We start from the raw sequence: 14,463 nt of genomic DNA on the forward strand, positions 1-14,463 counted from the left end.
TAAGCTCCAGTTTCACATCCGTTCTTATTGCTCTCCTTTTACTTCAATGATAAAGAAAATAGGAAAGGGTATAAAACTAACATTATACATCCTGTCTCAGCAGTCTTCTAATGGGTAGTTTAGATTAAAATTAATTTCATACTTCTATCTCAGATGCAGCAGTTAAGAAACCTGTGCTTTGACCTGCATCGAGATATGCAATTATATTTTCTACAGTTTGGAGATGTAATCAGGTGTACATATAAAATGTTCTGATTTGTTCTCATGGTGTGAGGTGATACCGCCAAGGCTATATGTTTGTTCCTAATGAAGGGCTTTTGCCCAAAATATCGATTTTCCTGCTCCTCAGATGCTCCCTAACCTGCTGTGTTTTCCAACACCACTCTAATCTTATTGCTTGTCCCTAATTGTACTGATCAGCTGCTGCTGGATCTTCTGTTAAGATAAAGTTGGAACTTTTCTTTCACCACATGCAGTTTTTATCAGGCCTGGATGCTGGAAGCCTATAACTGTCCAGCAATCTGGGCTGGGTTGACCTGTTCTTTGGTGTAAAGCCACAGAAAAACATTCAGGCCGATTCACTTCACACCCACATCGAATTTGCACTCAATCTCTGATAGGGAGAATTGGAGGATAGATCAGTTCCTGACTCCTGGCAACCAGTTCTGAATGATCACATGATGTCATTTCAGACTTGGAGTGTCATTGGTCACTTTACATGTGGAAGAGATCGAAAAAGAATATCAAATAAGTTAAGAGAAGAAATCTGAATCAAAAGTTGATTGCTTGATTTTGATTAAGTTGAAGGAATTGCCAATGAAATTAACAGCAGTCCATCTTCCTATTTTTTTCCACCAGTATTGAAGTCCGTTTTGCAGCTGCTACTTGTGCAAAAAATATTCTAGCTACACAGTCAGGTCACCAGGTCTGGGAACTAAGTAAAAATGATCCACTTGGTCCAGATCCTATGCTGATGTATTTGCACCCTTTCCGAACAGCCAAAAGAAAGGTAATCATCCTTCATCACTGTGAACCTTGATAATTCATAACGTAAAATGAGAATGAGATTCATACTATTCTGTTTCATCTCGTCTGAAATTACATTGTATTGGATGCATGTGATAACCAGCAATTAACATTAACAACGTGTATAGGAGGTGTTCATTGGAGTTTAGTTGACATTGCCTTTGTCCAGTACTGTTTGTTGGAATCAATTAGCAAGAAAGTAATAGCAGCGTATTTGAAAAAATTATATCCTAATCAAGCAGAATCAGCATGGCTTCACAAAAGGGAAATTATGTCTGAGTAATTTATTAGAATTCTTTGAGGAAGTCTCAGCCAGAGTATGTAGAGGTTAGCCAGTCGAAGTGATGTATTTGCACTTCCAGAAGGCACTCAACAAGGTACTTCACAAAAGGTTAAGTCATATGATAAGAGCCCATAGTGTTGGAGGTAGTATATTGGCACGTGAATTCGCTAATGGGCAGAAAACTGAGTGGGGATAAGCAGTTCTTTTTAAGGTTGGTGACCTATGACTAGTGGAGTTCCACAGGGCTCAGCACTAGGACTGCAATCATTTACACAGTATATATTAATGATTTGGAAGAAGAAAATGAATGTACTGTAGTCAAATTTGCAGAAAACATAATAGGTGGAAAGGCAAGCTGAGAGAGGGATATAAACAGTTTACAGAGAGAGATTGCTCAGTTAAGTAAGTGGACAGAATGTTGGCAATGGAATATAATGTGAGTAAATGTGAAATAGTTCAGTCTGGAAGTGAGAACAGAAGAGCAGAGTATAATTTAAATGGTGAAAAACTGCAGAAAGCAGTAACACAAACAGATTTGGGATATTTGTGCAAGAAACAGAAAGTTAGCATACGAGCAGCACCTAATCAGGAAGGCTGATGGAATGCAGGCCCTTATTTCAAAGGGGTTGGAGTATCAGAGTAGGGAAGTCTTACTATAATTGTACAAGGTGCTGGTGAGACCATGTCTGCAATACTCTGAGCAGTTTTAGTCCCCTTATTTAAGGAAAGATATTATTTCATTGGAAATAGTTCAAAGAAGGTTCACAAGAATGGCCCTTTGTATGGAGAGATTGCCTTATAAGCAAAGGTTAACCAGGTTGGGACTCTACTCAATAGAATTTAAAAGAATGAGGTGATCTCATTGAAACCAACAAGATTGGTAAAGGTTTTGACAGGGTCAGTGATGAGAAGATGTTTCCTGTCATGGCAGAGTCTCGGACCAGAAGGCATAGTTTCAGAATAAATGAGTGACGGTTCAAGATTGAGATGAGATGGAATTTCTTTTCTCGGGGGTAGAGTCTCTTTGGAAGACCTTATCACAGAGAACTATGGAGGCAGTCCTTGTGTATATTTATAGCTGCTGTAGATTTTTGATCAGTGAGGGAATCAAGGATTATGGGGAAAGACCAAGAAAGTGGTTGCAAGGAATGTCGGATCAGCCAAGATAGTATTGAATAGCGGAGCAGACTCGAGGAGCTGAATGTCTTTCTTCTGTTCTTATTTCTTACGGTGATATACCTCCAGATTCAGTCAGTGGATTGTGAAAACGGCTGATGTGAGCTTAGCTTCAATAACTACTTTTCTCATTTCTGTGCTGAGGAGAGGGAAAGTCAGTCAGGTTCCTAATTGTTATGTGGTGGTTCCTCTGGGGATATCATTGAAATTACAGAGTAATCGGAAACAATTTTAGATGGTTACCACTAGCTCCACACCCAAACTTTATACTTTAACATAAATTTCCTGTTCTTCCTGGGTACTGGGACTTCAATGTTGTGGCCATTTCGGAGACATGGATAGAGCAGAATGAGGAATGGATGTTGCAGGTTCCAGGGTTTAGATCTTTCATTAAGAACAGGCAAGGCAGTAAAAGAGGGTGAGGCGTGGCCTTGTTAGTCAAGGATAGTATAACGGTGGCTGAGGACTTGTCTACTGAGGTAGTGTGGGCTGAGGTTAGAAACAGGAAAGGAGAGGTCACACTGCTTGGAGCTTTTTATAGGCCTCCTCAGAGTTCCAGGGAGGTGTAAGAGAGGATTTGCAAAATTATTCTGGGTAGGAGTGAAAGGAACAGGGTGGTCATTATGGGGGACGTTAACTTCCCCAACATTGACTGAAAATGCTATAAATCTAGTACGCCGGATGGATCAGTTTTTGTCCAATGTGTACAGGAAGGTTTCCTGACACAGTATGTCAAAGGGCCGACAAGAGGGGAGTCCACACTGGATCTGATGCTTGGTAATGAACCAGGCCAGGTGTTTGATTTAGTTGTAGCTAAGCACTTTGGAGAAAGTGACCATAATTCAGTTCCATTTAGTTTAGCCTTGGAAAGAGTTAGGTACATGCCACAGGTCAAGAGTTATCAATGGGGCAAGGGCAATTATAATGCGATTAGGCAAGAATTAGAATGCATAGAATGGGGTAGCAAAATGCAGGGGATGCAGACAATGGAAATGTGGAGTTGGTTTAAAGAACAGATATTACGTGTCTTTGATAGGTATGTCCCTGTCAGGCAGGGAGGAAGTGATAAGGTAAGGGAACTGTGGGTTACTACAGAAATTGCATCTCTTATTAAGAAGAAGAAGGAGGCTTATGTGTTGATGAGGCAAGATGGTACAGATGAGACGATGGAGAATAACAGATCAGCTTGGAAGGATTTAAAGAGAGAGTTAAGAAGAGCAAAGAGAGGACACGAGCAGTTTTTAGTAAATAGAGTAAAGGAGAACCTAAAGCTTTCTATAGGTATATGGGGAATAACCAGATGATTAGGGTAGGAATAAGGCCAGTCAAAGACAGAAGTGGGAAGTTGTATGTAGACCCTGTGGAGATCGGAGAGGTGCTAAACTAACATTTCTCATCGGTTTTCACTCAGGAAAAGGAGAATATTGTAAAGGAGAAGAATAAGGTACGAGACATTAGACTAGAAAGGATCGAGGTTAGTTACGAAGAGGTGTTACCAATTCTAGAAGGAGTGAAAATAGACAAGTCCCCTGGGCCGGACGGGATTTATCCGAGGATTCTCTGGGAAGCTAGGGAGGAGATAGCGGAGCCTTTGGCTTTGATATTTGAATCGTCATTGTCTACAGGTTTAGTACCAGAGGACTAGAGAATTGCAAATGCTGTGCCCTTGTTCAAGAAGGGCAGTAGAGATGACCCAGGTATTTATAGACCAGTGAGTCTTACTCCTGTTATAGGAAAGGTTTTGGAAAGGATTATAAGAGATAAGATTTATAATCATTTAGCAAACAACAATTTGATTTCAGATAGTCAACATGGTTTCGTCAAGGGCATCATGTCTCACAAACCTCATTGAGTTTTTTGAGAAGGTGACCAAGCATGTAGATGAGGCTAGGGCAGTTGACGTGGTATACATGGACTACAGTAAAGCCTTTGATAAGGTTCCACATGGTAGGCTGTTGGAGAAAATGCAGAGGTGTGGAATTGGGAGTGATTTAGCAGTTTGGATTAGAAACTGGCTTTCAAAAAGAAGGCAGCCAGTGGAGGTTGATGGAAAATATTCAGCCTGGAGTCCAGTTACTAGTGGTGTGCCATAAGGATCTGTTTTGGGAGCACTGCTGTTTGTCATTTTTATACATGACTTAGACGTAGGCATAGGTGGATGGATTAGTAAATTTGCAGATGACACTAAAGTTGGTGGAGTAGTGGACAGTTTAGAAGAATATTACAGGTTGCAGGGGGACTTGGATAAACTGCAGAATTGGGCTAAGAGGTGGCAAATGGAGTTCAATGCAGCTAAATGTGAGGTGATGCACTTTGGAAAGAATAACAGGAAGGCAGAGTACTGGGTCAATGGAAAGATTCTTGGTAGTGTGGATGTGCAGAGAGATCTTGGAGTCCATATACATAGATCTCTGAAAGTTGTCACCCAGGTGGATAGTGCTGTTAAGAAGGCATATGGTATGTTAGGGTTTCATTCGTAGAGGGATTGAGTTCCGGAGCCGCAATATCATGCTGCAACTATACAAAACGCTGGTGCGGCCACACTTGGAATATTGTGTACAGTTCTGGTCCCCATATTTCGGGAAGGATGTGAAAGCATTGGAAAAGGTGCAGAGGAGATTTACCAGGATGTTGCCTGGTCTGGAGGGAAGGTCTTATGAGGAAAGGCAGAGAGACTTGAACCTGTTCTCATTGGCAAGAAGGTGGTGAAGTGGGGATTTGATGGAGACATACAAGATGATCAGAGGATTAGGTAGGGTAGACAGTGAAAGTCTTTTTCCTAGGATGATAGCTTCAGCTTGTACGAGGGGGCATAACTACAAATTGAGGGGTGATAGATTTAAGACAGATGTCAGAGGCAGGTTCTTTACGCAGAGAGTGGTAAGGGCATGCAATGTCCTACATGCTAATATAGTCAACTCAGCCCCATTAGGGAGATTTAAACAATCCTTAGATAAGCAGATGGATAATTTTGGGATAGTGTAGGGAGACGAGCTGAGAATAGTTCACAGGTCAGCGCAACATTGAGGGTCGAAGGGCCTATTCTGCTCTGTATTGTTCTATGTTTGATGTTCCACATATGCTGAAATAGTTTAAGTTTTGCTCTAACTCTGTCTAAATTTATCTAATTACTTTCAACACCTGTTATAATGTTTTCTGTATTTTAATAACCCTTTGCATTAAAAATGTCTGACCTTTTTAAACTTTTAGCAATAATGCAAATGTATGTTTTCCATTATCAATTGTCCAGAAGGTGACTCAGCATTTTCTCAGGGCCAATTGGAGATGGGCAGTAAATGCAGGCATTACCAGCGATGCCCACATGCACTGAGTGCAAATACAGGTCATGTTATGATTGAAATGAGCAAGGCCTACTCTAAAACTCTCAATGGGGACAGAATACTAAATTCATGTATTACTAAGTCTGACTCTGAAAAGTAGTGGCACAATGGCTCAGTGCTTAGCATTGCTGCCACACAGCATGTGGGATGCAGGTTCATGGTAAATTGCCCTGTAGTGTCCAGGGATGTGCAGAGTAGGTGGGTTAGCTATGGTAAATGCAGTTTGACCGGGGTAGGATGATCAGTGTGGGTCTGGGTAGGATGCTGTTTGGACGGACAGTGCAGACCCAATGTGCTGAATGGCATCTTTCTGTACAGTAAATTCTAAGTCAAATTTGACAATTGGAAACAAATTGTGACTGATCTTTTAATTCCTGTCATAATATTGTACATTTCTTTCCACTTTTTCTGCTCCAAAAATATATCTTATTTTTCATCATGATTCTGTTCTCAAATCTTTAGCATTATTACAGAGGTTCTGTTTCACGTTTTCGACAGTTACAATAACATTTATGTAATGGGGTAACCAAGACAGCATTCAGGACTCCAGTTATAACCTATTGAGACTAATAACCTTGAAATAAATAACTGTCTAAATGACTCTGATAGATGGAATGATGGACTAGATTTCACCAGACAATATTTTCACAAGCAATCAAACCAAAAATCAACATAAAATTATGCAAGCATTAATTAACCAATGAAAATGATGAGTTTCATTTTGAAATTGTCGATATAACAGCTATTTCTCTCAAATGTCCCAGCATCCCTCCCAGCATGCATTCAGTACTACATGTTGTCTCAAAGTCCTTTGAACTCTGTCTCCCATGTGTCTAATCTTGTAGTTTTTCCACTTACTGGATTTGGCCCTTGAGTCGTTTTCACCCACAGCTTTATTCTCTTTTTGTCCCATGATTGACATCATCAAGGTATGTTCCTGCAGAACCATCTTAACTAGGTTACCAAAAATCTCAATGACAGAGATGCCCATGGATTCCTTTCTCAAACTCTTCAATAAACTCCCTTAAATTGTCTGGCCGACTTTGGCAAAACTGGAGCAGTAGCAATGGATTTCAATTTCTGATCCCTTCTGCAGTCCTGCCTTTAGCTTTCTGGTCTTTTTAATAGTGGTACACATCATGCATTCTGTGTGCTGTCTGCAGTACACTGGGCTGAAACCTAATACTGCAAATTAAATTCTTTGCGTTTTTTTGATTACGAGCTGAATGGCTTTATCACGTAAGGAAAGGCTACTCGTGTCCAGACAATAGCTAAAAGTAGTACTTTTACCTTTTGGCAAAGTGTGTCCGGTCTCAAACTTTGTAAATCTCATCCAACTACTCCATCAAATTTGCATTCAATTATTCCTTAAATTCTTGACTTATTGTCTCTCTGGATAAACTTATCTGTGCTTTCAATAACCTCTGCATCAAATGGTTAAAACTAAATGCTCTCCCCTGAATTTTGAGGTAGATGGTGGTGGCATAGTGATAATGTCATTGGGCTAGTTCTGTAAGTCTAGGCTGATATTCTGAGTACACAGGTTCGAATCTCACTACAGCAGTTTATGGAATTTAAATTCAAATAATACACCTGGAATTGAAAGCTAATTTTAGTAATGGTAACCACAGCCATTATCATCAACTGTCATTAAAACTCATCAGGTTCAGTAATGTCCTTGAGGAAGGGAAACTGGCATCCTTGTCTGGTCTAGCCTTCTGATAATTCCAGATCTACAATGTGGTTGACTGTGAATTGTCCAGCAATTCAGGGTAAACAACAAGTGCTGGTGTTGCCAGCAACAATCAAATCCCATAAAAGGATAAGTACAACCTTCAGCCTGTGTTCTTTGCCTTTTAACATGCAGTTATGTAATAATATTAAAGTATCAGTTTATTTGATCGTTACCGGTTCCTTTATATATTTGATTTTCTACAACAGCCAAATGTCAGTTGAGACAAGTATAGCACCAAGATAGTTTTGAACCAGTAATTTTAACAGCAAACTATTTGAAATCTTTGTTTGCCTGATTTCAGGTTCAGGAGCTGCCAATCAGTTCTAGACCATCTGGAAATCTTGACGATGACTGTTTGTGGATACCTCAGTGTGGAAACCATGACAAATGGTTGAAAACACTGACCTGTACATTGCTGGACAGTGGAGGTGTGAGAAGCGAAGTTCTACAGTTAATAAAGCCAATCTGTGAGGTAATTTTGAATCTGTTTAAGCTACTGGATGATATCAATTATTTGTTCTGTGTGCATGAAAGTTTAATTTAATCAGTATTTCAAAATGTATAAGTTAGTGAAATAAGGTACTAAAGGATATATTTATCTCTGACTACCTGCTCATGGAAATCAAATTAATGACAAGTTATTTTTATGTGGTGCCTTTAATGCACTAAATGTCTGAAGCAGAATTATATACAGTCACACATGGTGATATTAGATCAGATTGCCAAAAACTTGGTAAAAGAGGTAGGTTTTAAATAACATATGAAAGCAAGAAAGAGAGGCACAGATGTTTGGAGATTGTGTAGACCACTGTGGATTTCTTTCTCTAGCTTTGGACTAGACTACTCTTGCAGCTTCATTTTTTCTCATAAGCTCCAAGTTAAGCCCAACACCCCATCTGTATATCCCACAGTGAGTATTTTATCTGTTTGAACACAGGCCTAATGAACAAATGGTTCCTCTGGGTCTTCCCATTCAGTGAAACGCAAATGATGCATGGTCAGATCAGCAACTGCCTTTGTCCCAAAACTGAATTGCCACTTGCTACTGTCAACAAATATACAGATTTATTAAACAAAACAACCATCTAATCAAGACTCATATGATAACATGACATGCTTTGAGATGTTCTCAAGTAGAAATGTAAATAAATATTTCACCTACAACACAGCTATTTGATTATTTAATCCATATGATTAATTTATGTTTCTAGTGGCTATAATTACCCAATTTCCAGACTTCAATTCCATTTCAAGCTTCAAGATAGATCATTAACTGTTCAAGTTTTTTCACTATCAAGTTTGACCTCAAAAGCTAAACATAACCTAGATGTTAAGTCTAGTAAACACTGGCTTGTTTGAGCGCATTTACATCAGCATTCTATTTATCACTTTCTTTATCAGATGCTTTCACTTTTCTACTATTAAAACTTTAATTCCTAAAACTATAAGTTGAATACAGAAACATGAAATATGAAGTAGATGTTTGCAACAGAATAACAGAATTTTGCAAGTTGTAACTTACAAGATATACTGAATTTTTAAGGTCTGCATGCAAATGTAATATTGGCACAATGTGAATGTAAAGTTGCAATTGAGTCATTTTCTACTGTTGTCTCGTTTGTTTCATCAGGTGAAGACTGATTTCTGCCAGATGACCCTTCCGTACTTGATCCATGATATCCTCCTCAATGATGATGATAACTCTTGGCAGGTGTTACTATCTAATCATATTCAGGGTTTTTTTAATGCATGCTGCAGAATGGGATCAGGCTCTAGCCGATCCACCACTCCAGCCATCGTTGACTCAGGTAATTCATTGTGCTTCTGTCCACTATAATGACATTTCATCAACTGTTCAGATATTCCAGTGTTGTGTATACATATATGCTTAACATCTGTCATTTGAAGTAAAATTTGAAAAGTGAGAGAATCCAAGTGTGAAATCTAAAATAATTAGCTCACTTAGTTCGTTACCAACCTAATCACCCTCTGCTCAGTACCTCTAGCATCAGAGGAACTTGTATCAGGAGCTTAACAAAATGAAAGAAGCAGCATTGTGATTTTTGAATTATTTGCTGTAACAGTGAGGTCACACGTCCATTACGTAATTATACTTAAAGTTAGAACTAAGGAGACCAACATGGGTTGGGGACAAACAGCAATGATTGCAGTGTGAATTTTCAATCTGGGATCAATAATCTGATTCCCAGAACATTTCTGGATATCAATGCAGTTTTCAAAGTGCCAGCTACTAATTTGCCCAAAGTAGAGTGGAGCATCCGGTTAGGCCCACTAAACATGGAACAATAGTGGGACTGAAGTTGCTGTTGCCTTTGCAAATGAGTATGTTACAACCAGATGAGTCAAATTTTATTTGTTTCGGTTTTAAAGAGCAGTCTGTTTCTGAGACATAAGCCCATAATGCTGCAAATTTCATTTTAAAACAGAATGGAAACTTATTACAAAACAAGATTAAAATAGAATCATGAAAATTGTTTACTTATGATACAAATTCAAAGATTTAAACACCCGAAATGCTCCTTTTTAAATTGGAAAGGAACAAACAGCTTTTTATTGTACCCAAATCACCACGCCAAGTACATTTCCCAAAACACTGCTCATATAATATAGGCATTTTCTAACACCTCAGTAATTTTATGTCATTTGTGGCTTCAGATTTTAATCTGGAATAGTGATGGCTTTTTCCTGGATCTACTACACGTCTTAGCTTTTCTGTAACCCACTTTTTTTTTTGTAGATATTTTTATTGAAATTTAACATTTTTGCAAATTTACAAAAATAAACAAAACTCTCAAATACAAACATTGATGTACAATTAAATCATATATACAATAGTCATAATTTAACAAAGAAAAGAGAAAGAAAGAAAACAAAAAAAGAAAAAAAGAAATGAAAAAAGAAAAAAAAACTCAACTTTCTACTAATCTAACCTATAACTAACCAGAGTGTATACCTAAGTCTCTTACATGCTCGGAATGTATAAACATCAAATATAATAAAACCCGTATTCGCGCAGGATTCCTCTCCCAAGGGGTCCCGGAGCAGCCCGGTCTGAAATCTTCACTAAATAAAAGCCCTTGTTAGGATAGCCGAAATATCTGCATTTATATAATTCAAAAAGGGCTGCCATATTTCATAAAATAATTCAGTCTTTTGGTGCACCATATTTGTGAGGAAGTCAAGGGGGATATATTCCATAATTAATCTGTGCCAATTTGAAAGTCCAGGGGGGCCCTCAGCCACCCAGTTCACCAAAATATTTTTCCTTGCACAGAAAGAGAGAATAGAAAATAGTCTCTTCCCATGCATATCCAGAGATGAGAGGTTCGAAAAGCCCAAAAGGAGAGATACAGGGTCCACCCTAATTTCCGTTCCTAAAATTTCTGTCAGGGTATTTGCCACTTTAGTCCAGTATCTGCGGATTTTCTGACAAGTCCACAGACAATGTACAAGAGTACCCACCTCTATTTTGCATTTAGGACACATTGGAGATGCTCCTGCCTTAAATTTTGCCAGTCGAGCCGGAGCTATATGGGCCCTATGAAGTATCTTTAGTTGGATAGCCTGAGTTCTGTTACAGATAGCAATTCTTCTAGCATTTTCCCAAATGTCATTCCACATATCCTCAGAGATTTCTAGCCCCAAGTCCTGCTCCCATGTTTTAAGCAGGTCATCCATGTCTCCTGAGACTCCATCATGTAGCAAATGGTATATAGTACTAACGGAGGATGCCCCCGCTGGTCATAAGACATTACGTTCTCTGTCTGATTTATAAAGACTATCTATTAATGTAGTCTTCCTCTGTATATAATCTCGAACTTGGAAGTATCGAAAGAGATCCCCATTAGGTATTCCGAATTTCAGACGCAGCTGCTCAAAGGACATCAGGATCCCATCTTTAAATAGGTCCCCTAAGCATGAGATGCCCCTGGATCTCCAGAGTTTAAAGGTGGCATCTGTAATCCCCGGTTGGAATCCCCATGCGCCTACTATTGGTGCATGGGGGGATGTTTTATGTGAGTTACCCTCATTTTGCCGCATTATATTCCAGGCCTTAATTGTGTTTAATATTATGGGATTTTTACAGTGGTCTGTAATGATTTCCCTCTTATCTGAAAATAAAAGGTTAATAAGTGGGTATTTTACTTGGGAGGCTTCGATATCCAGCCAAATTGATTGTGGATCAGATGAAACCCAATCAGCTATGTAACTTAGTAGGGAGCTTAACTGATATTTCCTAAAGTCTGGGAAGTCCAGTCCTCCCCTTGCCTGTGGAAGCTGTAGCTTCTTCAGCTTAATAAGGGGCCGTCTATGGTTCCAAATAAAGGAGCCCAACCAGCCATATAATTTACGTAGGGCTAGCCTTGGCAGCATCAGCGGGAGCATTCTCATAGGATATAAGAGACGGGGCAGAACATTCATTTTAATTAATGCTATTCTCCCTAGCCAGGAAATCGGAAGGTCTCTCCATCGCTGGAGGTCCTGCCTTATCCTTTCCATTAATTGTACAAAATTAGCCCTATACAGCTGATCAAATACTGGCGTGATAAAAATACCTAAATATAAGAAGCCCTCCAGGGACCAACGGAAGGGAAAAGGGGATCCGTCCATTAAGTGGGGTATCATAGCCAGACCACCCATTGGCATGGCTTCCGATTTTGAAAAATTAATTTTATAGCCTGAGAATGCACTAAATGTATTAATAACTTGAATTAGACGAGGCACTGACATTAAAGGATTACTGAGGAATAAGAGAACGTCATCTGCATAGAGGGTAATTTTGTGTTTACCTGTACCAATCCTCGGGGCTGTTATATTAGGATCAGTCCGGATGGCTTCTGCTAATGGTTTGATTATCAGTGTAAACAACAATGGTGAGAGAGGACATCCTTGACGGCAGCCCCTACCCACACTGAAGCCATCCGATCTTAACCCATTAGTAATAACAGCTGCTTTGGGGTCATTATACAATGTTGAAACCCATTTGGTAAACACCTGTCCAACGCCAAACCTTTCCAATGTGTAAAATAAATATGACCATTCAACCCTATCAAATGCCTTTTCCGCATCCAATGAAATTACTACTCCTGGTATCTTTCCCTGATGACAGGCTTGGATCATATTCAAGACCCTTCTGATATTATTGGATGATCTGCGGCCCTTAATAAATCCCGTCTGGTCCTCCTTTATAATATATGGCAGTACCCTTTCTAGTCTTAGTGCTAACATTTTTGAGAGAATTTTAAAGTCTACATTTAGTAAGGATATTGGTCTGTAAGATGCACAATCTTCTGGGTCTTTTCCTTTTTTGAGGATAAGAGAAATATTTGCTTCTTTCAGCGTGGGCGGGAGACAGACCTGACTATGCGCAAAATTATACATATCCATAAGTGGGTCAACCAATATTCCTGTAAATTCTTTATAGAATTCAGCTTGAAAACCATCCGGGCCCGGTGCTTTTCCGCTCTGAAGTTGCCTAATTGCCTCAAGTATTTCTTGGACTGTTAAAGGGGTATTTAGGGCTGACACCTGTTCCGGAGTCAGGCCCGGGAAGGTCAAATTTTTAAAAAATGACTGCATCCTCCTAATCCTATCTTCACAATCCTGTGATCTATATAGTTCAGAATAAAATTCTTTAAAGGTCGCATTGATCTTTTTATGATCATGAGTCAGGGTACCTGTACTTTCCTTGATGGTCAGAATAGTTTGAGGGGCTTTCTTTTTCTTTGCAAGAAATGCTAAGTATCTACCCGGTTTGTCGCCATATTCATATAATCTTTGTTTCGCAAATAATATTTCCCTTTTAGCCGTTTGAGTAAGCGCGGTGTTTAAAGCTGTCCTAAGAGCTGTAATCCTCTGCAATTTTGTGATAGAAGGTCTATCAGCGTATGCTGTTTCGGCTGCTTTTAGGCGAGCTTCGAGCAGACGCTGTTGCTGTCCCTTCATTTTCCTCTGGGTCGCTGAATAGGAGATGATCAAACCTCGTGCATAAGCTTTGATGGTCTCCCACATCATTGACGGATTGCTAGCCGTACCAGTATTAATTTCTAAAAAAGTTTTAAGTTCTTGGGAGAAGTACTTTAAAAATTTGCTATCTTTTATCAGGAAGGGGTCCATACGCCAATGCTGAGCAGATGTCCCATTGTTCTTTACCTTAGTTTCCATGTATACAGCGGCATGGTCAGAGATTGCTATAGTACCTATTTTACAGGTTGCTATAGAGTTTAGAAAAATCGATGGGGCAAAAAACATATCAATTCTTGTGTGACATTTATGTGGATTAGAGTAGAAAGAAAAATCTCTACCCTGTGGATGGAGACATCTCCATACATCTACCAATCCTAATTCTTTATTCAGGTCCGCCAGTTGTCTAGATCTGGGAGATACTCCAGCGGCACTCTTGGGAATCCTGTCTATTTCCGGATCCATAATACAATTAAAGTCTCCCCCTATAATTGTATGACGGGCACCAAAGGCCATCAGTTTTGAAAAAGCTTCCGTTATGAATTTAAAGGGGTGTGCTGGGGGGCAGTATACATTTAAGATCCCATATTCCTCTCCATTTATGAGGGCTTTAATCAAAATATATCGTCCAGATTCGTCTTTTATCTGATTTAGAATTTTCAAAGGGAAGTTCTTCCGGACAAGGATAACGACTCCCCTGCTTTTTGAATTAAAAGAGGAAAAAAAGGCCTGATCAAATCCGCCCTGTCGTAATTTTAAGTGTTCTTTATCCGACAGGTGTGTCTCCTGTAGGAGAGCTATATCAACTCTCTCCTTCTTAAGATTTGATAATATTTTCTTCCTTTTAACTGGCGAATTACTCCCCCTGACATTCCAGGTGCACCACTTAACCGACTGTTCAGCCATAATCATCTGGA

The 14,463-nt window shown here is 39.4% G+C and overlaps 1 protein-coding gene across 1 annotated transcript in view; it reads left to right on the forward strand.

Annotated features, from left to right (window-relative positions):
- Window positions 1-14,463, forward strand: part of atm (ATM serine/threonine kinase) — a 165,897-nt gene that overhangs the window by 78,118 nt on the left and 73,316 nt on the right. The window contains exons 35-37 of the mRNA XM_060826966.1: window positions 859-1,009; window positions 7,863-8,033; window positions 9,192-9,369. Coding sequence (XP_060682949.1) covers window positions 859-1,009; window positions 7,863-8,033; window positions 9,192-9,369 — 500 coding nt within the window. The remainder of the gene's footprint in view (window positions 1-858; window positions 1,010-7,862; window positions 8,034-9,191; window positions 9,370-14,463) is intronic.

Source organism: Hemiscyllium ocellatum, chromosome 6 (genome assembly GCF_020745735.1).
Source record: "Hemiscyllium ocellatum isolate sHemOce1 chromosome 6, sHemOce1.pat.X.cur, whole genome shotgun sequence".
Lineage (NCBI taxonomy): Eukaryota > Metazoa > Chordata > Chondrichthyes > Orectolobiformes > Hemiscylliidae > Hemiscyllium > Hemiscyllium ocellatum.